General features: G+C 39.4%; 2 protein-coding genes and 1 long non-coding RNA gene across 4 annotated transcripts in view; 2 read left to right on the forward strand and 1 right to left on the reverse strand.

The window, feature by feature from the left end:
- Positions 1-20,749, forward strand: part of LOC117960449 (semaphorin-4G-like) — a 38,557-nt gene that overhangs the window by 8,299 nt on the left and 9,509 nt on the right. For both annotated transcript variants that reach the window (XM_034898360.1, XM_034898359.1), the window contains exons 3-9: positions 2,750-2,898; positions 3,711-3,773; positions 3,902-4,000; positions 4,204-4,297; positions 4,377-4,490; positions 5,197-5,351; positions 7,703-7,878. In XM_034898360.1, coding sequence (XP_034754251.1) covers positions 2,750-2,898; positions 3,711-3,773; positions 3,902-4,000; positions 4,204-4,297; positions 4,377-4,490; positions 5,197-5,351; positions 7,703-7,878 — 850 coding nt within the window. The remainder of the gene's footprint in view (positions 1-2,749; positions 2,899-3,710; positions 3,774-3,901; positions 4,001-4,203; positions 4,298-4,376; positions 4,491-5,196; positions 5,352-7,702; positions 7,879-20,749) is intronic.
- On the reverse strand, positions 4,877-20,538 carry LOC117960452. The gene is made up of 4 exons (XR_004660158.1): positions 20,463-20,538; positions 8,171-8,179; positions 5,417-5,419; positions 4,877-4,886 (listed from the first exon to the last, which is right to left on the reverse strand). It is a non-coding gene; the product is annotated as an uncharacterized LOC117960452 (long non-coding RNA).
- On the forward strand, positions 18,296-20,195 carry LOC117960450. Its single transcript, XM_034898361.1, has 4 exons — positions 18,296-19,538; positions 19,630-19,707; positions 19,981-20,041; positions 20,135-20,195. Exons 1-3 carry the CDS (start codon positions 18,323-18,325, stop codon positions 20,016-20,018), a joined length of 1,332 nt encoding a protein of 443 aa, XP_034754252.1. The 5' UTR covers positions 18,296-18,322; the 3' UTR covers positions 20,019-20,041; positions 20,135-20,195.

Genomic DNA, 20,749 nt, shown 5'->3' on the forward strand with positions numbered 1-20,749 from the left:
AAAAGCAAGTTTGTGACGCTGGAACCACCAAATGCGTCATCTTATTTATGCTAGCAGCGGGGCTTTTATGTGTAGCAATGGTCCACCCAAGAACAATTTTTGATTTGAATGAATGTGAATTTTGCTCTAGCACCACCATGTGGAATGTATTTGTGGTTTTGAGTGAAATGTCTCCACAACTGGCTAGGTTTGATTTTTGTTTACTCAGGTCTAAATTATCTTGCATAATAGATCTTGCTGTTTCAATTAAACTACATTATTTCATACTGTAAAGGTTATATATCTAGATGTTCCACTCAGAATGAGATTTGACGACATTGGTGATCTCTGACATTTTATATAGCAGTATCATCTGACCAAAATTTGGATTTGTTCAATACTTTGGTTTATGGGTAAAAAGAGATAGAGAGTTAGAGTTTTCCATCCGCCTCAGTTGAGTACTGCCTCACAGAGCTGCTAGCGGGGCTGTAGACCCTTAAATGTGTTTCATGCTTCTTGCAATTCGGCGTTTGGTGCGAACAATTGATCATAAAAATTGTTTGGGATTAATTTTCTGTCTGACAACTAATTGACGAATACTTTCAGTACTAAAAAGGACCAAGGGAATGTTAATAGATCGCGGCGTTAAAGGATGTAAATTAGTGCTGTCAACCTGTCAAATATTTAATCGCGATTAATCACATTAATGTCATAGTTAACTCGCAGTGTCCCTTGATTTCTTTTTTGTCCCATTATTTTTCTCAATTCAATGCTCTTGCTTTGGGCAATTTTTTAAAACAACATTGGCATATAGACTACTGTAGTGTTCAATTTCATCAATTCAATTTCAATCAACACATAGCATTCTCACTTGGAGCAGTCATTCACAGTTGGAGTAAAAAATCTCTCAGACATTGTTCATCAACAAAAGGGTTTAAACCATGGCTTAATACTTTCTTTTTCTCAAGTTTGCTTTAAACTTACCAGTCAGACTACTTCTTGTTATTCACCAGAAGCTCATCAACCCAGTATCTTATTTCAGGAAGAATGAACAGTGGTTACCTGGCTAAGCTGTGGGCTTGGCCTGCTGCGATGATAGCTCAGTTCACAACGACAAAACACACAGATAACGTTCTTGGCAATGGAAGCATCTAGCAACTTTTTAAAAAGCTTTCCATTGAGAGTCTTATTGGCATCCATTTTGGCGTCTTGCACTCGCCACCCACTCAAAACGTAACTTTACTACTCTTTGGCCGGCTCGCAAGCCCAAACAAGTGTGTGTGTGGCGTGCCTGTTGTTTTGTTTCCGGTCTAGCTATATTCGATGTGGTGTTGTAGTTTTTGTAACATTACTAGTTGTTGCAACAGCATGTGAAAAAAAACTGCAAAGTTTGCTAGGCCAAAAAGTGTTAATTTTGCGATTAAAAAAAAAGAAGAAGAAATTGACGCCGTTAAAATTGGGTTGCGTTAATGTCGTTAAACTGACAGCACTAATATTAATGCTATCAAGAAGCAGCTATTGATAATGTATATTTCTTCTCCCATTTTGTTAGGTATTGTTTTAATTAGGGTTGGGCGGTAATATGGTATACCGTGGGGTCTTAAAAATAGCAACGGTATCAGTTTTAATACCGTCCCTAAAAAAAAATGCAATGTACTTGTATATAGGGACAAGGATTATAATGTATAAAGTAAAAAAATGTATTTAGTCACGATAATGCTGTAAAATAGGGAGGAGGTTTGAGGGTATCAAACTTTGGATACTGCCCAACTCTAGTGTGAATAATTTCAAGTCAAGTCAACTTTATTTGTCAATTCTGCAATATTTGCCAGACGTACAGAGCAATTGAAAATATGTTTCTATCAGACCGTCATTTCTGACTAATCCCAAAGATCTGTGAGGTAGTGATTTTCTGTGCAGCTACAGTATAATAGAGTTTAATAGAATAATTTTTATTTCTAGCAGTCTAAAAATGAATCTCCGATTTTAAAGCGATTCCCTCAGAGTCAAAGAATGAGGCTTTCTTACCACTTTGCACTGAAGTTTTGCAATCATACAGTGAAAAATCCATCAGAGAAGATGAAAAGATTTCTATTCCTCCCTTTATTCTCATGCTGTCAGGTTTGATTGGAAAAAGTGCTCACGCTTATGCCCCAACCCTGATGGCAAGAAAGTTATGCACATTTGTGGGCTTTTCTAAAGGCATGCAGGGAGATTTGATAATATACAACAGTGTGGATTCTTTCATTGTATTTTGTTTAAATCATCCTGTAAAAATCCAGATGATAATATAAGTTTTTTTTTGTATTTTGGTGTACATAATACACTATAACAGAGTATTTTTTTTAAATTAATGTGATCAGAGGTTTTTTTCTTTGAAAAGTAATAATTGTTGACCCACAGTTGAGAAAGACAGACTATAATTAATAGCAGCAGTGGACACTAATTGTGCTGAGATAAGCCCAGGGGGTAATAGCTGTTGCCTTGTTGATGAGAATCCGGCTGTTTCGACCACTTGTATTGACCAATGATCACATTGGGATAAGCCACTGATATTATCTGAGGAAGTACAACAACAAAAGTGTGTCATTTCAAAAATGTAACTAATCCAATCGCTGATCTCAGCCTGTCTGGTGTCTTTGTTGTCCAGGAGCTGTTTTTATAAATATATCTTGCAGAACCTGTTGAGGGGTAATACAATTCACGTTCATTAACAACCAATTCTCCTCTCCTCTCCTCTCCTCTCCTCTCCTCTCCTCTCCTCTCTCAGGTCTCCAGGGCTGCAGACGTTTCCAGTCCTCTGCAGTCAACTACAGCACCATGTTCCTGGAGGCTGACAGTGAGCGTCTTTACGTCGGGGCCCGGGGGGCTGTATTCGCTCTAAATGCCTCTGACATTTCAGTCAGCTCTGTTCTCACTGTGAGTTGTTTGTTTCTGTGTTGCTGCATGTTGGGCTTCTCAGCTGGCATATCTTTAACTCTGCCACATCGTTATTTGTATTCCACAATGCAGGTACTCTTTGAGGCAACAGTAGTTTATTTTGAGGCAAACTGTTTGACCACAGGAGCATCTTGCTACTTAAACTTGCATATTGTGTATTATTACCTGCAGACAGCACGTTTCCTGCCTATGCTGATCAATAAATGTGTTAATTTTGTTTGGAGCTCTGGGATTCCTTTCAGATAAGATATTCTTAGGTTTCACCAAATCAAGTAAAACTGAAATATGAAGGATTATAACTTCTAAATGATGCTCATAGCTATTGGCAACATTTGTCTATTTCTGTTTACTTAGAGTGCATTTTCAGCATCTAGTTCTTAAACTGCATGTTGCAGGATAATACTTTTAAAGTTGACCGTCCCTTTACGCACTCACAGAAGCTGAAAATCATCTTTTGCTTATCCTGCTGCTGTGTTTGTTACCTGATGACAGTCTGGTGATGAGCTATTATGCTAATTATCATGTTAATACAGCAATTGTGATAAAGTTGTCATAAAGTAAAATTGCTGGTGTGTGCATAATATTCCCTCGCATGCACTCCTGTTACAACTTTCTTTGTTAAAGAAGAGTTAAAAGAATGCTGCTGTTTAACAAGATATTTAATTGTGGCTGTTTGTTTTTGTGGCTGCTTTTTTTTCTTTTTTTCTTGTCTTGTTTCTATTTTTATAGAAGTCAACCATCCAACTTGTGTGCTTTTTCTGTCTTGCTGTATGTTATGTGTTGTGTATTAGATTGAGTGGGAAGCCTCTCCCCAGCAAAAGCTACAGTGTCTGCTCAAGGGAAAAGACAATAAGGTATGCATTTAAGTTCTCTTTCTGCCGTCGGTTCTTTCTTTTCATCTTTTTGCATTAGGTTCTCTACTAGAGTATGTAGTGATATTTGTTTCCTCTCCATCTTTTCCGGCTTTCTCTTCCTTCTCCAGACGGAGTGTTTTAATCACATCCGATTCCTCCAGACGTTCAACTCAACTCATCTCTACATGTGTGGGACTCATGCCTTCAGTCCCCTCTGTGCATACATAGTATGTCAATGCAATACACACTGCATGCCTTCCAGCAGTGCTGTTAAATACACTTCATATTTAATTTCTTACTATAATGTGTATCTATCAGTTTGCCATTTGCATTTACTGAATACATATGAGTTTTTTTCTGATTCCTCATTTGTGGTTTCAAGGTGGATCTAAATGCCTTACTCTTTACCCAAATGTTTTGTTCTGTATAGGATAAGGAGAGGTTTGTAATGTCATCTCAGCCAGAAGAAGGCAAAGACAAATGTCCCTACGGCCCGACAACAGGCTACACTGCCCTCATCATCGGTAAGCCCTTCAACAGTTGTCAGTCACCTCCAGAGTTTTACTTAAAACCGAAAAAAGTGATACATTTTTTTTGCTCCAGATCAACAGATGTATACAGCTTCCCAGTATGAGTTTAGGAGCTTCCCAGATATCCGCCGCAACTCTCCATCTCCCACACTGAAGACAGAAGATGCTCCCACACGTTGGCTGAATGGTGGGTTAATCTCCTGGAATGATAAAAGCTCTTTGGCCTGTTTAGGTGGCAGGGTGGTCCAAGTGGTCAGAGCTTCTGCCTGTCAACCAGCTGACACAATGTTTAAGCCTCCATAATGACGTGCACCTAATCTGCTGAAGTAGCAGATACCTCTTCTTTATCAGCTCCAGTTGACTTTAACTTTCCTGACTCCTTCTAATTGCTCTACTAATTCTTAAAGCATTACAACTTAGTTTTACATAAATTGACAACTCTGTGTTAAGTCCCAGTTAGTCTGTCCAATACTTTGGTCCTGACTTAAATATCTAAACAACTACTTTATGCATTGCCATGACTTTTTGGACAGACATTTATGGTTGCCAGACAATTTATCTTGTGACTTTAATCATTTCCAGACTTTACCTTTAGTACAGCCATGAGGTTGACATTTGTGGTTTTGAGCCACTAGCACGACTGGAGACCCCTAGTGTTGTTAATATATTTCTCCAGACACCTGGTTTTGGGTTTAAATTACTCAAAACATGATGTTTTGCAGATAACTGAAGCATCCTAACATCTCCTTTTTGATTTTTTGATTTCACCGTCTGTAATGGCCATTCCTTTCTTTACCTCAGGTTGACCGGTAGAATACTAGGTAAGTTTTTATGTTCAGGACATCTACTGTACCCAGTTTCCTTTCATTCATCCTTTTTCTCCCCCATTACAGAGGCTGACTTTGTGGGCTCAGCACTGGTCAGGGAGAGTTTGGGCAGCAGCACCGGTGATGATGATAAGATCTACTATTTCTTCACCGAGAGGAGCCAGGAGCAGACTACATCCTATAGCCACAGCCGAGTGGCCCGAGTGGCGCGCGTTTGTAAGGTGAGTGCAGATTTAAAAAGATGCAGGATATGATTTACAACTGGGAGTGAGGTCTTGCATCAGACCAGCTTGAGTGAAGACTTGGTTGTTGATAGATGAGGGTGCTATAATAGATGAGGTGCTGGATGGGGAAAGCATTTGTAACAAGGCCCCAGTATGATAAGAAGAGCAGGCCAAAGAGTAGTAACGTTACATTTTGAGTGGATGGCGAGCGCAAGACGCCAAAATGGATGCCAATAAGTGTGGCTCAGAGTGAGAGGGATGGATAACTACAAGAAAGAGATGGACTGTTTGCATCCTCTGATGCCTAAAATGTGAATGATTTACATATCATGCTGCCCAGGAAGGAGCTAGGAATAGTGAGAACTAAACTGTACAGCTTAATAACCTTGTTGTTCTCTACTGTGGCACCTGAAAGTCAGCTCACAGATTCTCTCCTTGAAAGCTTGAAAGCATATTGAATTTTTCATCTTTTATAAAAATGTTTTGGGGCAGCATGTGTGACATTTAGAATTTGCCACAGGCTGAATACATTTTAAAGTTAAAATCAAAGGGCAAGATGATGTCAGTTGCTGGATTTCAAAAATAATCATGGCCTTAAGTTGAGCTTTTCCATTGTAGATTTGTCAAGAATTTTCTAACCTTAAAGGGAAATTTCACTGTTGGAAAGATGAATATATCTTTAAATCGGGTCAGTTATGTAGTAGAAATGTGAAATTGCTGTAGAAATTTGTGCCTTCTAGGCTGAGAAAAGCCAAAAGATGTGTTTTCGGCTCATGTGAATGAAAGACGCTATATCCCAGAATGCACTTGCTTTGCTGCTCCACAAATTATGTTGGCCAACAGAGGCAAAGGCCCTGCAACTTGAGAAACACATGCAAATAGACCAAACACAAGCAAATTAAGAAAACTTCATAAATGTGACTACAGATGTGCAGCAATAAGCAAACACGCTGCAAATACAAAAACAATGGAAAATGAAACACACACAAACCCCGAAAAAGAAGCGGTGCAAAAAGAAAAGCAGATGCAACAAAAACTGCTGCATCCAGATTACACAACGGAAGGGAGAGAGCGCTCTGCCTTTCTATTAGAGTCAGGTATGGCTGCAGCCTGGAGACCTCCTGTCCATAGATTGTATATCAAATTAATATTATTATTATTACTAATATATTAATAATATAAAGTCTATACTTCCAACCTCATGCCTTCACCGGCTGGTGCTTCCCCGAGCTTTGACTTTTCAAAATAAAAGCTTGCATCTGGTCCACACTTCAGTGATGCGCCTCTCATGTAATATGGCTTAAACAAATGTCAACATTAAACGCTGATGCAGTTGAAATGTTTTTATTACCACAAGTTTACAGACATGTCTCTGCTGATTGAGGATCACCTGTAACCTTAGCCCAAGCACACCCACCGGACAAGAGAAAACACATCTCAAACATAGACCTAATATTTGCAGTAGTACACTGTTTTAGACCGTTCTGAGATTGAACCTGTCTCTCTCTCTCTCTCTCTCTCTCCCTGTGGGGTCGAAGATCAAGCTGTTTCACTTAGCGTTCCCTCTAGAGGTCTGGAGAACTTCCGCTGTGTAATCTGTAATCACCAGTGCTTTTCATTTTGCATTGTATACATATTTGCAGGGCGTTTTATGTATTTAGTTGTGTTGTGTGTATTTGCAGCGTGTTTGCTGAATGCTGCACATTGTGTTTTGTCTATTTACATGTTGCAGGGTATTTGCCCCTGTCGGCCACCGTAATTCGTGGAGCACAAAGCAAGTGATGGCTGACACTCAACTCACTTTGGCTCGCTTCGGGTAAAGAGTCCAACCCCCTATGGGCGAGTTAAAACATGCCGAACTAGCTGGCTTGTAGTCCACAGCCTCTGGTCAAAAATGCCTCCGATGACGCTAAATGACAATTTTTGTTTCATCAGGGGCTTTTTTCCAGATACACAATACAGAGATCTCTCTTCTCAGGGGGACATGAAGGAGAGAAGTACGGTCATTTGAAAATACTACCGTGTTTCTACTGGTTCAAAGCTTAATGCTAATCGGTAAAAGTATCCCTTTAAAATGTGCTGCAGTCAGCTGAGGAACAAACACACACGCACACACACAAATATGTAGACTACAGCTGGGAGTCTTACCTATGGGAACCCATAATCTTATTGACAGTATCGTTATTGCTTTCCCATGCCATTTGTTGCACTCTTTAGGAGGTTCACTTCCCCTTGTGTCAATTAACCTTGCAGTCGGTTAATTCATTTATCCAGTCCTTACCTGATATAACCCTCTCATCTCCATCCTCCTCCTCTTTCTTCTTTCTCTCCCACCCTTCTTTCCCCAGGGGGACCGTGGAGGCCTTTTAACTCTCCAGAAACGGTGGACGTCCTTCCTCAAGGCCAGGCTGACATGTTCTCTGCCCGAGTACGACTTCCACTTCAACATGCTGCGCAGCGTGTTTGTCATGCCTGGCCTCACGCCGCAGGACACGCTCTTCTACGGCATCTTCGGCCTCGAGTGGTGAGTGGGAACTTGTGTGTTGTCAAGGTCTCTGACAAACAGGGACTTTGTGGAAGCAAATGTAAATGAGGGAGATGAAGATGAAAGGCAGCAATCAATATATTGAGGCGGTCGAAGAAGACAGGAAGGGACAAGATGAAATAGAGAACTTTTTTTTTTATCCAAACGATGTGAAAAAAAGAAGTTCGATGGACGAATTTCAGGGCAGTTTGAGGAGAGAATATTAATTAGACATGCAGATGTAGATTGACTTAAAAACAGTTAAAGTTTTCAATGGTGGAGTTGGTGACACCTGTGGTTACTGTGGTAACCGCGAGTGCGGTCTAAGAATAGAGCAAATACACAACTGAGCAGCTACTTTGTCAGAAATATAACAGAAGGGCAACTGGGGAGACCGTTTACAGCAAAACCAACCAAACTGTTACCAAACGGACAGGTAACAGTGAGAATGTGATGTTAGCCAAAAAAAACACCACTATACGGAGTATAATATATGCAAGTTTTATTTTGATTACAGAATGTCAATAAATCAAATGGCCATTGCAGATAAAAGGCTAACTATTAACGGCATCAAAAAGGGTGTTTCATTTTTTTAGATTCCACTTTTGGAATGTGGTTTCACTGCTGAAAAGGGAATGTCAAGCCAAAGCAATACATTTTCTGGTGTGGAAAACATAAACAAACAGCATTTATGTTATTGGGATGCTGCTGTACCTTCACCTCACCTGTCTCTAACTCCTACTATAACTTTATGAAACCATTTTAGTAATGCTCTCCTCCTTATCTCATACTCTTCTCAGAGATGTACTGTATGACTTCTTATCATCTTTGTACTATCTCTGACAGTGGTTATCCCCTCCCCCGTCCCATGTGCTTTCCTCCCATTTGTCTCTTTCCATTTTTTAGGTGAGCCACTGATCTACTGTACTTCTACTCCTGTCCCTATGGCAACACTGGGTTTACTGCTGTTATTGTTCATTGACTGTGCTCTGTTTTATTCTCACTGTGTGTGTGTGTGTGTGTGTGTGTGTGTGTGTGTGTGTGTGTGTGTGTGTGTGTGTGTGTGTGTGTGTGTGTGTGTGTGTGTGCACTCGTTCTTATATCCTGGTGGGGTCCCTGACCTGAGATATGACTCACCCCATGGGGACCGGTTTTTCTCGTGGGGACCGAAACTCGGTCCCCAGAGGCACAAGCATTGGAATCAATAGAAAACAGCCTGCTGATAGCCCTGGTGCAATTTTCTTGAAAAAAAGAAATGGTCCCCATCGGTCTGATTTTCACACAAAGTGTGTGTGCCCTAGTGGTCAGAGGGGGTATTACAGTGTGTGAAACTGCACTGGTGGGGTCTTTCACCTGACAAAGTGTGTAAGTGTGTATATCATATAAGCCTAATATTTTGTGAATATCTTTGGTCTATTCACTTTAATGTGATCAGAACTTTAATGTTATAAAATTAGTTTTACCAAAATCCCATTTAATCATCAAACGTCCTTTGAAAAAGGTTTTATTCTTTGAAAAAAAACACTATAAGCATATCAATAAAAAATTATAAGTATGAACAATTATTTGTAATATGATATTACTATTTTTTATTTCTTTATGTACACATATGTGTATATATACACATATATACATATTTATTAATGTTTTATCTTGTTACAGTATTTCTTTTTCTCAATAATTGATACACTACCAGGAAATTCATAGGAGAGCAGAAATTAAAAAACATTTAGACATAGTAGACACTTGGACACTAGTTAAGTCTACGGGGTATAAATAATTAAAATGAACCAACGTTTCATTTTGGTGAACAGGTGCCACGTGCACATTTAAAATCAGTTCCACAGCTAAAGATGATGGACGAGATCACGCCTACGTGTGTGGACGTCTGGTTGAGCCGATGCCAAACCTGACTGGTGTTACTCGGAGCAGAAATGTGTGTTAACACCTTAACCCCGCAACCTTAGTATGATCCAAACAGAGGGTTACATGTTATTATAATCTCAAGTTAAATCATATTAAAATGAGGTTATCTTAAGGTAAGTCTTGTTCATTTATTTTGTAATAACACTTTATTTTAAGTGTTTTAATTTGTGTTTAGGGGTCCTAATACCAATAGACGCAGCTGCTTTATATAAACATGTTTATGTTGCACTCATTAAGATCTCATCTGAGCAGATTCCTTTCTTTCACTCATCTCTGAAAATGTAGTTTAAAAAAATTACAGCCAATTTATTAAATAGTTAGATTTTATTTGAGCTTGAGAGCATAAATATAGTTAATAGATACGGCCACTCAAACTGAAAGTTCAGTTAACAACAATTATCTCCAGTTTCCCAGCAGTGTGGCCCTTTCCCAGCAGTGTGGCCCCAGCATGGTTTGTCCCAATGCCACAGCCTAATGGCAGGTTAAGGGGGGACTTAACTCCTCCTAACTAGTTAGAATGGGTTATATGCTAAGCATATATTCCTTGTATCTGTACATGTACAGCGATATTATTATATGATATATTATATTTTGTACACAACATAATATACTATTTGTCATGCTTGATATCTGAAGTCAATATTTCAGTCCAAACCTAAAACAAGTAAACAACAGAACCATAAACCAGCATATAATTCTTACTAGTCCAACAGCAAGAGACCCAACTCACAGACTTTCAGCAGAATAATATAACGACAACAAAAAAATAGTCATAGATTTACCCTTGCTTGGTCACTCTCTCAGTTTGTCTTCTTAGCTTTCTCAGTGTCTCTTCTGTCTCCCAGTCTCTGCCATGACGTCTGAGAGGCTTCTGAACCTGGTTCTGATGCCCGCTCGCACGGCTCTGGTTCTGGCATGACATGAGCGTTCCTTTGCACCAGCCTTTATTTCCCCTATGCCCTGGCCCTAACAACCACTTCCTCTCACCGGGATGTGCTAGCAGGGAAAACACCAACATTCCCCTGGTGCTTCAACCTCTCAATCCTGACAGCATGGCTAACCTCTGCTAACTAGCTGATGGTAGCTAAAGTTTACTGTTACTTTAGTAACTAGAAAAGCTTTCTGTCCACCAGGAAACTCTGTAATCAGAGAGCCGAGGGAAAGAAACTGGAGGACATAATATACCAATCCTGACTGATTGATCCGACTGAAAAAACAATAACTTAGGCTCCTAAGTTAACAGTGCTCTCTTAGCCTATACAAAGTGATTCTGCAGTAAGCAGTGCTCTGTTAGCCTATACAAAGTGATTCTGCAGTAAGCAGTGCTCTCTTAGCCTATACAAAGTGATTCTGCAGTAAGCAGTGCTCTGTTAGCCTATACAAAGTGATTCTGCAATAATCAGTGCTCTGTTAGCCTATACAAAGTGATTCTGCAGTTAGCAGTGCTCTGTTAGCCTATACAAAGTGATTCTGCAATAATCAGTGCTCTGTTAGCCTATACAAAGTGATTCTGCAGTAAGCATTGCTCTCTTAGCCTATACAAAGTGATTCTGCAGTAAGCAGTGCTCTGTTAGCCTATACAAAGTGAGGCAGCAGTTAGCAGTGCTCTCTTAGCCTATACAAAGTGACTCTGCAGTAAGCAGTGCTCTCTTAGCCTATACAAAGTGAGGCAGCAGTTAGCAGTGCTCTCTTAGCCTATACAAAGTGACTCTGCAGTTAGCAGTGCTCTGTTAGCCTATACAAAGTGAGTCTGCAGTTGACAGTGCTATGTTAGCCTATACAAAGTGAGGCAGCAGTTAGCAGTGCTCTGTTAGCCTATACAATGTGAGGCTGCAGTTAGCAGTGTTCTCTTAGCCTATAAAAAGTAAATCTGCAGTTAGTAGTGCTCTGTTAGCCTATACAAAGTGATTCTGTAGTAAGCAGTGCTCTGTTAGCCTATACAAAGTGAGGCTGCAGTTAGCAGTGTTCTCTTAGCCTATACGAAGTGAGGCTGCAGTTAGCAGTGCTCTGTTAGCCTATGCAAACTGAGGAGGCCGTTAGCATTGCTAGAAATAGTACAATGGAACCGTGCTGGGTTCTAAGCTTGTAATGCCCATTTATTGCTCAGTCTGCTCCACTAACACCAGTAAGAGAGAGTTGTGTCCCTCCTGATCAGTAAACCTGGTTGCTGTACAGTTTGCCTGTACTGTAGCCTACTGGTGGAAGTCACACTTTTATTGGTTCTCTTTCTCTGTGCTTTGCTTTTGCTTTCTCTCGCAGTGAGATTTATTTGTAATAAATCTGTTAATGCCAGCAATAACCTTACTTGCAAGTTGCATCCAGTAACTTAGTGGCTAACATTCGTTAGCTCACAGAGACAGGTAGCTACTGTCAGCTAGCTGCAAGTTTCTATTCTGTAACTCTAGTTCAAGATTTTTCCCAGTTTTAGTTTATTTCGCCAGATTTTGTCCTCTCTGTCATGCACAGACTTCTGGTTGTTAAACTTTGCATCCTCAATGTCACTGTTTAGGAGCAGCAGTCAATAAGGGCAAGCTCCATGGTGTCTCACGGGCCTGCTCCTCGTCCCAGTACCTCCTGTGCAGCTGCCTCGTAGCACAGTTGCCCAAACCAGCAGTACCCCACCGATCCTATTACCCCATCACCAACTTTGCGACCCGAGGCAGTGTTCTGGTGCAGCAGTATAACTCACAGTAGTTACAAAATGACCAGCCTTGCATTGTCTCAGGGTAACGTTGGTCAGACTCAATTAGACTGTAATATGACAGAAGAGAGGTGGTGGTGACCGAATAGTCACATTCTAAATTATTATTTAAATAATAATAATATCTACAATAAAATAGGCCTTCCAGGGCTGATTGCCTACACCTATAAAGGAAGTTGCAATCGAGCACAGCACAGGACACGTCATCCTTCATTAGCAGCTAGCTCAGATAATCACATTTCTTTTGCTTAACAGTTAAGAATGGCACACAATAAAACAAACTAAACGACTGAGGCAGAGATAAAGCTGCAACTCATGTTTTGTGATTTAAAATTACAGTTTTTGTCAAAAGAGTCTACTGGCTTTAAAGAGAGCAGAGATAACGGCGTCATCCTCGTTGTAAATGGTTGTCTGGCATCAAGTGCTGAACATGTTCTAAGTATAGTGAGGATACATAGCTGATTTTAAAATCTGCTCTGTGTCATGGCAGCGTTTGAGATGAACGGCTTCCGTCCGTGTCACCAGCTATCAGTTTGTTAGTTTTATTTCAGGCTTTTGTGTATAAGGTCATGAATAGTTACTATGGTTTAAAGCTTTAATTGATAAGTAAATAGGGCCTGAATGCAACACCGCTCAATTCAAAATTCCTAAATGTAAACTCTGGCAAAACCATTAACCCTAGAATTAACGATATTTAAAGTGTATACAACTATTTTACTTTTGGATGAATTTATAATTTAGTGAAACACAATTCAGCAATACCATAAAATAGATTGCTACCCAGCCTACAGTGGATCAAAGAGGTAAGGGAGGAATACACCTTTCCTGACCCCCCGGGTCCCCAGCGTACCCTGGGCCTGCCTCCCTCCTGTCCCAGCCACCGGGATTCAGCTGCCGATCGGTAGAACACACGGTTCCTGACTCGTCCGGTCCCCACCTCACCTGTGCCCATCCCCCACCCACACAGTTCCTGACTCCCCCGGTCCCCACCTAACATATGCCCATCTCCCATCCACACTGTTCCTGACTCGTCCGGTCCCCACCACACCTGTGCCCCTCCCCCACCCACACGGTGCCTGAGTGGCTGAGTGGGCGGCTCCACCTGCACGTGCAGTTAGTAGGAACGAGCAGAGCACACGCTGGCAGCAGCACAGACAGACGGAGCTACAAACATTAATGGACAAAGAAACGGATGGAAACTAACGTTAAGTAAGTAATGTAACACTGTTTTAGTCATTATTAACTAGACTAAGCACTGTGGTTAACGTGTTTGCAGTCTATCATTTGCAGCTAATTTTTATATTAGCTAGCATGGTTTGCCAGTGCTAACGATAGCTAGTAAGCTTGTCAAAGGCTAGAGGTTGCAGTATTAGCATAGCAAATTGTAAACTTTTGAGATAGTATTTCATCATGTTTTTGGTTTTTTACTGCTTTTTGCTGCTGTTACTTGGCTGGTCTCAACTTCTATATAGTTATACTATGGAAACAGACTTATTAGACTTCTGCAGGCTGTTTTGTGTTAAGTTTCAGTCTGGTTGCTGTTATTTTAAATGTGAGGAGGCATTGCTTCTTATAAAGATCTCTGCTTTGATCATTTATCAACATATGCAGTGCTGTCTGTTCTGCACATGCTCCCATTAAACCGGTTTAATTAACTGCAGGTAAACAGACTCATAAAAGTACATAAACGTCATTCAAGCCTAATTTCACATCTCTATAACCATCTCTTAAGAAAGGGAGATTTATTCTCTTTAGCATGTACTTGATTTTGTTATCTCCACAAGCTGCAAACATAACCTTGTTATTTGTTACTCAATGAAACTTAACTGTAGAGCGGCTACTGGGCACCCTTCAAATTAGACATTTGAAATTATGTAAATGATGTTACATGAATTGTTTTGTTTTTAACCACTTGCAGGCAGAGTGCAGCATACGTTAGGCTGAAGGCACGCTTACAACGCTTGAGGGATCATCATAATGCGTGTTTATCCAGACACATGGAGTACCTTAAACACCAACAACAGGTAATACTGATAAGGTGGATTTTATATGTGATACAATATTCATTCGAATGCACCTGTCTTTTCATTGGGGCGTCTTATACTTTGTTTTTATGTTTTAAAACATAAACTATGTATGTAGGAAGGTAGTGACCTGGCTCTTTAGCTCTTTGTGAAGTCAGGTGAAGAGTGTATTATGTTACAGCTATAAGATGCAGAACTGCCGAACTGAGCTTTAAAAAGACGAAAGTGGAATCAGCAGAGAGAAGGGAGAGACAATAAGCTAACGCTACGTACGACGTAACGTTTGCAGCAAACATCTAGTTACAGGGTTCGAACGGGTGCTTGAAATCTTGAAGTGCTTGAATTTTAGATACAATGCTTGAAAATGCGTATTTGATTTTTGCAACCCGGTAATTTAAAATATTTTGATAAATCACATCAAATATTAAAATGATTAGTTTTGATTTTAGTTAAGACAAGAACAGCAAAATACATTTTTTATAAAACTGTCAGGTTTGGATTTAATGTTAAAAGGGATGCTGTTTCGGTGGCGTTACGTTATAACACAGTGTGTGCTGGGACCAATCTTTTGTATTCAAATTCTGAGTAGTGCACAGGAGGAAGAAGAGAGAAATGAAGGAGAATGCAGGAAACTGGGGAAACCAGGCGGGTTAGAGCAGGAAGAGACCACAGAAGGAAATGCAGAAATAAGGGCAAGATGGAGGAGGAGGAGGAGGCTGCAGATTCAGAGAGAGGGACAGAGGTAGTGAGGGATCAGGAGGAGGAAGATGAGGAGGCCAGTTATAAGGCTCATTTGTTAAAATGAATGTGTATATATATAATATATATGCAGCAACATAAAATGTTGAAATAGTTGATTAAACAATAAACACGCAACAGTGTAGCCAATGGTTTACTTAATCTCCATACACACCACTTGCCTGCTTAATGGCTGGTGATAATTTCCCATTTTTCATGATAGAACTAATCTCTGGTTTTAAGTTAAGGCTTCCTTAGCTGTCTGCGTTATGCCACTGTTGTAGTCAAAAGGTAATTGATTAGCTTCAAATTTAAATATTTAATAATTACTCTGTAGCCACCAAGTTCTGTGAAAGTTTAATTGTAAAAAGTTCTGTTAAACATTTGAGTCCTGTGAATTTTTAATTTTAACACCTGTGTGGTGTGTTAATTTAATGTTAGCATTGCAGTGTTTCCTCTAGATTTTTATCTGCTAATGTTGGCTATTTACCTGTACTTGAAACCATCCAGACGGTTTCGTACGTACCTGAAACTGGTGACTGGTGGTTACACATAATTTAACAACAAAATGCTGAGTAAACTATACTAGCTACATAGCTAGTAGCCCACTGTAAGGTTGAGGAAGGCCTTATATAATATTTACACTGCTCTATTCCAGTAGATACATGTATTTGTCTTGACAGTGAAATCCTTTTTTCTTTTTTATTACCGGTAGTATAGGCTATTTCTCAGGCAGGGGCCTGTGTGCTGTCAGAATCTTCTAGGTGAAAATGAAATTTCACCCAGAAATTTTGTTGATTTTGATGTTGATCAAGAATGTGTCCCAAAACCAAGGCCAGCCCTTGAAATCACTTTAGTTTTACAGCCTGAAAGTCACATTATCTGGGAAGCAATGACTGGACATTAACATAAGTATAAAGTATTATTCAGGTTAAAGAGAAAGAGACAGGCAGCCCAAACTTTGTAGGGTGGACGACACACATGTTAATTGGACTGAACCATTACAAGTTTGGTAAAAATACCAACATTAAGGTTATAGAGAGAGACAGGTTAGACTGCATAAACTCTGATCAAAATCTAAGGGTGCAGTTGTTTTCCAGGATTTAGCCTTAATCTGGTTTAAATCCTCCCACTTACATTGACTCAGGCAGGTTAGAGAGAGAGACAGGTTAGATAGCAAGAAAAGTCGACTTAGACAGCGATACATTTTGAAAATAAAACTTGTTTTGCTTAAATATCTGATCCTTTTACTATTACGAAACACAATTTTGTCTGTTTATAGCATTGTCTTTTAACATGACAGAAACACTAATCATTTTGACTATGTATTGGTATGTAATTTACGGTGGTGTAAGGTGCTGGATAAAGCTTCAAAATAGACCTTGAAAGTGCTTGAATTTGACCTTGGAAAAGGTGTAAGAACCCTGTAATTACTCTGTCAAATATCAAAATGTTATTCTTAGGCTAACTGTCTGTAAATTAAGCTAACACATGTGTTTTCCACCCATAGGAAGTTAGCCAAGATTCTGATAGCGACACCGACGTATGCACCCCTGAGAGTTCACATGATGATGTTGGTGATGACCCAGATGTACCACCCCTGAAGAGAACTGACAGCCTTTTTGTAAGTTTGATTAATTATAATTAGCTGGACAATACAGTTAAACAATATTGGTAAATAACCTAACTACGATTTCTAATACCAATATTGCAATTACATTTAAAATGTTGTTTTTTTGTAAAAGCTCTTTCTTTGCTGTATTATTCAACCAAGCAAAACAAGTCATAGTATAGTATAACTAACACGATATTAGATAGTATAATAGATTAGATAACTGTTCTTTCCTGTATGTTATGATGAAATTAGGTGATGCCATAGATGCAAAAACTATTTAAAACATATTTGTTGACGAGATGTTTAGAAAATTGCCAGATGCTTTAACAGTACCTCCAAATAATCCTTCGACGTACCACATTTTAACTTCCTGCTGCTTAGGGATCTCTCAATCAAAACAATGCATAGTAAACAGAGACTTATGACTTCTGTTGTGAAGTTACATGAATTATGGGAGTTGTAGTTTTCATTGTTAAACACAATTGTTAATTAGAACGCATCTGTTTACAGTTGAGTTTGCACTTAATATAAGTATATTCATGTTTTTTCGAAACATTTATTCATGCCATTCTAATAGCTGCAGCTTCCTCTACATAATTAAGTTTTTCTTGATTTTATTTGTTTCGGTAGATGATCAGTTAGTTAGCAAGAAAGCTTACCTCAGCCAGCAACTAAACCCACAATTTTACAAGCACATGTTGATATTGCAGGTTAGCCTAGTGCTATTAACCATGGTCAAAACAATCATACTAAAAATAACTTTATGAGCATGTAACATTAAGCTGGATCAGTAAATATTGAAATGTATCATTAAATAAGGTCTTTGCTGTATTACTGTGTTAAAAGTGGCATGTAACCAATGACAAAACAATGCCATGTGGGAGAGAGTAAGCTGTTACTGAGTATTATTCTGTCTGTGTCATTGTATGATTTACAATTAATCTTGAATGTCTCATCTGGGTTCCCGAATTTCGATGGGAGTTAGATATACCAGAGGGGTCAAAGGTTTTATGACGCCACTTACTGGCATCTAAACAAACTTCCTGTCATTAAAATAAAAGAACAGATATCCGTGGGTTAGAAAATTGTTGGAAATATTTGGGATAGTGTAACAAGTCAACAGATTGCATAACATGATCTTTTTTAGACATTTCAATGTAGAAATGTTACATATTGTATCTTTCGGTAATTAGAGTCAGTTGAATTAACTTATATTGCCCTCTATTAGCCCTGTAGCTGTTAACACATCTTTGACTGTATACAGTATGTTAAAGCCTTATCCTAACCCTGTTTGGTGCGCAAAGATTTATCAGGATGAGTTACCCAGGTTTTAAGTTGGTCTTGTACAACAGAAGATTGCATACATGTCTTCTTGCAGATAATTTAAAGTGTATGTTTCATTTCCAGCTTACCAGAGAATACCTTGAACAGATCTCTAAGATGCCTGATGGATCAGAAGCCTCTATGAGCTGCATTGAAAGCAGTTGTGATGGATATATTCTGCCAAAAAACTCAATACGTGGAAGTAGTTCAGAGGGATCTCATGATCTTACAAACAAGGTTCCATCGGTTAAACAAAAGAAGCCAAAGAAGACGTACAAAAGAAAGACATTTGCCAGTACTAAGAGATCAGAATGTGAACACTCTGACACGAGCCTGGAAAATGTGTCAGTACTGAAGCATCAAAAAAGAAAAATTGGTGGCAAAGTACACAGTAAGAGGCATCATTGTCTGTACTGTCCCATGCAGTGCCATAGAATGGCAAGACATTTAGTCCGAAAACACAGCAATCAATCAGCTGTAGCAAAGGCAGTCAGTTTTCCTTTGAACTCAAAAGAACGAAAACTGCATTTTCGCCTAATTCAAAATAAAGGAAACCATGCTCATAATAATGAGGTATTGAAGAATGGTAGGGGGACATTGATCCCCAGTTATCAAACTAAGGAACCAGTGAATGCAAGTGACTACATGCACTGCATTTACTGTGAAGCTTTGCTTAAAAGAAAATCCTTATGGAGGCACGTGTCCAGGTGCAAACTTTCACGAAACTGTAGCACAACAAAACCAGGCCAAAATCGTGTCCAATCACTCTGTGCCTTTGCACAGCCCGTCCCAGATGGTGTAAGCAAAAAGGTTTGGGAGCTAACAGATGCAATGCAACAAGATGAAGTCACAAACATCATCAAAGAGGAGAAAAGCATTTTGAGATTTGGAGAACATTTGTATGTAAAGCTTGGACATGACAACACCAAACATGTGTACATTAAACAAAAAATGCGAGAAATAGGAAGACTTGTTCGGCAGGCACGGAATAGTGGCAGACTGAAACATATGGAGGACTTCTATGTACCTTCCAACTTCAACTCTGTGGTTGAAGCAGTACGAGAGTTGGCTGGATTTGATGAACACAGCTACAGCTACAAAACTCCGTCCTTGGCCTTAAAACTGGGTCATAGTCTCAAGAAGATTGCAGATATACTTCAGTGTGAAGCACAGATGGCAGAGTCTGACAATGAGGAATTTCTGAAGAATCTGGAGAGGAGCCGGAGTATTTATGAGAAAAAGTGGGATGTGTGTGTGTCACCATGTGCCCTACAGACTCTTAAAGAGGGGAGACGGACTATGAGCCTGGACCAATACCAAATCAATCCTGAAGGTAAAGGAAATGTTTTTATGTATTTATATATACATATATATAAATACACATTTATTTTGTAATTATGTCTTTTGTCATCTCTGCTTTTTAGAGGAAGTACCAGAGGCTGTGGAAAGCGATCTCTCAAAGACAGAGGCACAGGAGTTATCTTTCAGCTCTAGGTCATCAGGTGAGTTCCACATTTAACTGTTTTCACCTTTTCCATCCAGGATACAAAAGTTGGCACCCTCCACCAGCCAAATGCTGGTCAAATATTTGAGTGGTTGGTAAATTTTCTTTACTCACCAGCCATTCTATTGAATTTGAACATTCACAAACCATTTGGCTGGACACAAATGTAAATTTTGTACTTACAAGCAATAGACATCAATAGCAATGGATGCTGAGTATGCTTTGAGAGCAATCATATGCAAATGTCGTAACTTTTGTTTTTTTGTCAAAGGCTCCTTGAGATCTAAAAAAAAGTCAGCCAATGACTGATGAGTCTGATGATGCACCCACAGGTATTCCATAAACTAGATACTTTTACATTATTTCCTTGTTTTTGAGTACAAGATTTTGTAATTTGATAACACCTTAATTCATTTGTTAAACAGGATCTTCAACACCTAAGAGAAGAATGCTAGCTGTTGACAGTGATGATGACCCTAAAACTGGTATTTTTTCACATTAATGCTGTGCTTGATATTTGTTATTACATGACTTTACGTAAGCTTTTAGCAAACTTTAGAAATGTATGATGAACAGGCTTATTATATTATATTATTAATATAAAGGCTTGAGAGTGTTCAGTTTCTAATACACACCTTGGCAAATTTGAGACTGAGATGCTTATTTTAAAATAAGCAACAGCAGTAGTTTTGTTCATCTTGACACTAACCTACTGTACTGGGCAGAGTGTTAACTAAGTGTGGTCTCTGCCACTTTAATACCCCTTTCACACCAAGGGCTCAGTCAGGGTTATAGCCAGGTTGATTGTGTGTTTGAATGGGTTAACCCCAGGTGGGTTGAAAAAACAAAATACTGTGCTTTACATGGTCTTCACTACGGACTTAACCATGTAGAAAACTAGAAGATTCACAGCAACAGCAGAATATTCCTTTCCCAACAGTCTGCTGGCAGTGGCCGCCCAGATGTTCACAAGTCTGCCTTTCGCAGAGCTGTAGCGGAGTTACAGGCAAAACTGCTCCTAATTTTTTTATTCCTGTCTT

The sequence above is a fragment of the Etheostoma cragini genome, chromosome 17, assembly GCF_013103735.1.
Source record: "Etheostoma cragini isolate CJK2018 chromosome 17, CSU_Ecrag_1.0, whole genome shotgun sequence".
NCBI lineage: Eukaryota > Metazoa > Chordata > Actinopteri > Perciformes > Percidae > Etheostoma > Etheostoma cragini.

Coding starts and splice junctions, on each gene's coding strand:
- LOC117960450 (XM_034898361.1), top strand. CDS start 18,323: ATGCCTGATGGATCAGAAGCCTCTATGAGCTGCATTGAAAGCAGTTGT. Junction 19,539..19,629: donor ATACCAAATCAATCCTGAAG/GTAAAGGAAATG, acceptor TCTGCTTTTTAG/AGGAAGTACCAGAGGCTGTG. Junction 19,708..19,980: donor TTTCAGCTCTAGGTCATCAG/GTGAGTTCCACA, acceptor TTTTTGTCAAAG/GCTCCTTGAGATCTAAAAAA.